Raw genomic sequence first — 1650 nt, forward strand, 5'->3', positions numbered from 1 at the left:
CCCAGTTGAAAAGCAATTATTTCCCACTTACACATTTTTTTTTTTTTTTTTTTGTATCCCACATAGGTTTATTTACATACATTTTCAAGGTTAAGGAATATGGGGATTTGTTTTAACTATTGCACGTTAAATGAAGTGCGGGTGAGTACAGGACATTATCCTACCGGAAACGCAAACACAAGTCTGTAGAGTCAATTAAAGAAGATAATAGAACATACTTTTGCCAGGTTTCCGTGAAGAAACAAAAAGATAACTTTTTTTTGTTTTGTTTTAAATTATAGCATTTCTGTGAACTTGGGACCTTGCTGTTTTAAATAACTTCCTATGTTTCTACACCCAGAGGAGTAAAAATCGAGGGGTTTGAACCACAGGAAGTTTCCGGGCCGTTCCGCTGAAGCGATGTGGGGGCAAAAATGTGCTCCGATAAGCTGGGTCAGTTCGTGGACTTGGGTCACCCGGACCCCTACGGGATCGCCGTGGCGTGGCATTTCGGTGCTGTGCGGGGACTCCGTGGCCCCGGCGTGGGACACTGACATGTGCAGCTACTTGGGGGTCAGGGTTGATTCCTCGCAACTGCACACGCTCCCCCACCCCCAACATGCAACGCAGTTCAGGGGTGCTCGGTGTCTGAGTCCCCGTTGCTGGGGCGCAGAGGGCGCGGTGTGTGACTTGCCGACGGCCAACGCACCCGGCACACTAGCTGCTGCCTTTAGGCCTGGGCCGTGAGGGGTCTGGGCTCAGGCAGGTGGTTGCGGCAGCTTCGCGCGCTTGGCGTCCTGCAGGAGGGAGAGCGAAACCCGGCGCGGCGCCCGCACGGACGCGCTCACAGTCCCCGCCGACACCTCGCAGCAGGGACCCTGAAGGGTCTGTGCTCCGCGGCCGCCTGAGACACCCCATTCCCCCGGAAACCAGCCCCAGGTGAGCAGGGCCTGGGGCCTCCCGCGGTCTCGGGGCTCCCCTCTCGCTGCCCTCCAGCGCCCCCTCGAGGCCGGGCCGGGCCGCCGCAGGCAGGGGCTGGGGGCCGAGGAGGCGCGGGGGTCGTGCGGAGGTCGCCCGCCCCTCGCCCGCCGGGGGCAGGGGGCAAGTGTCGTGTGCGCGAGGCCCGGCCAGCGGCCGCTGCGCCCTCGGGCTCCGACTCCGGCTCCGGCTCGGCTCGCCATGGCTGCGGCGGCGCTGTGAGGAGGAGTCCGCGCTCCTCCGTGGCGGCGGCGGCGGCCGGCTCCAGGCCGGGTTTTGGCGCCGCCCGCCTGCTGCCTCCTGGCGGCTCCTGAACTCCAGCCCCCTCTCTATCAGCCTCTCACTCCGTCTCAATATGTCTCAAGATGGCGGCCAATGTGGGATCGATGTTTCAATATTGGAAGCGCTTTGATTTACAGCAGCTGCAGGTCAGGCTTCTCCTCTCTCGGCCTCTCGCCCGGGGGTGGGGGCTGCGGGCGGTCGCGGCCTCCCCCGAGGCCCCGGGGCTGCCTCGCCGCCGGGGGGCCGCGGCGGAGGGGAGGAGGGGGGTGCCGGGGAAAGCGGGGCCGACTCGGGGACAAGTCCCTCTCACTCCCCGGCCCCCATTGATAACTCGCTTGATCAGAAATTGATCCTCTTTGTTCAATTCATCGATCAGCCCAAGATGGCGCCGGGAGCCGCCGCCGCCACCGC

General features: G+C 62.2%; 1 protein-coding gene across 1 annotated transcript in view; it reads left to right on the forward strand.

The window, feature by feature from the left end:
* The first annotated feature begins 1322 nt into the window (after positions 1-1322).
* CUX1 (cut like homeobox 1) overlaps positions 1323-1650 on the forward strand; it is a 473579-nt gene continuing 473251 nt past the window's right edge. The window contains exon 1 of the mRNA XM_007940080.1: positions 1323-1385. Within this exon, the coding sequence (XP_007938271.1) occupies positions 1323-1385 (63 nt within the window). The remainder of the gene's footprint in view (positions 1386-1650) is intronic.

Source organism: Orycteropus afer, unplaced genomic scaffold (assembly GCF_000298275.1).
Source record: "Orycteropus afer afer isolate SDZICR_OR568_19922 unplaced genomic scaffold, OryAfe1.0 scaffold00006, whole genome shotgun sequence".
Lineage (NCBI taxonomy): Eukaryota > Metazoa > Chordata > Mammalia > Tubulidentata > Orycteropodidae > Orycteropus > Orycteropus afer.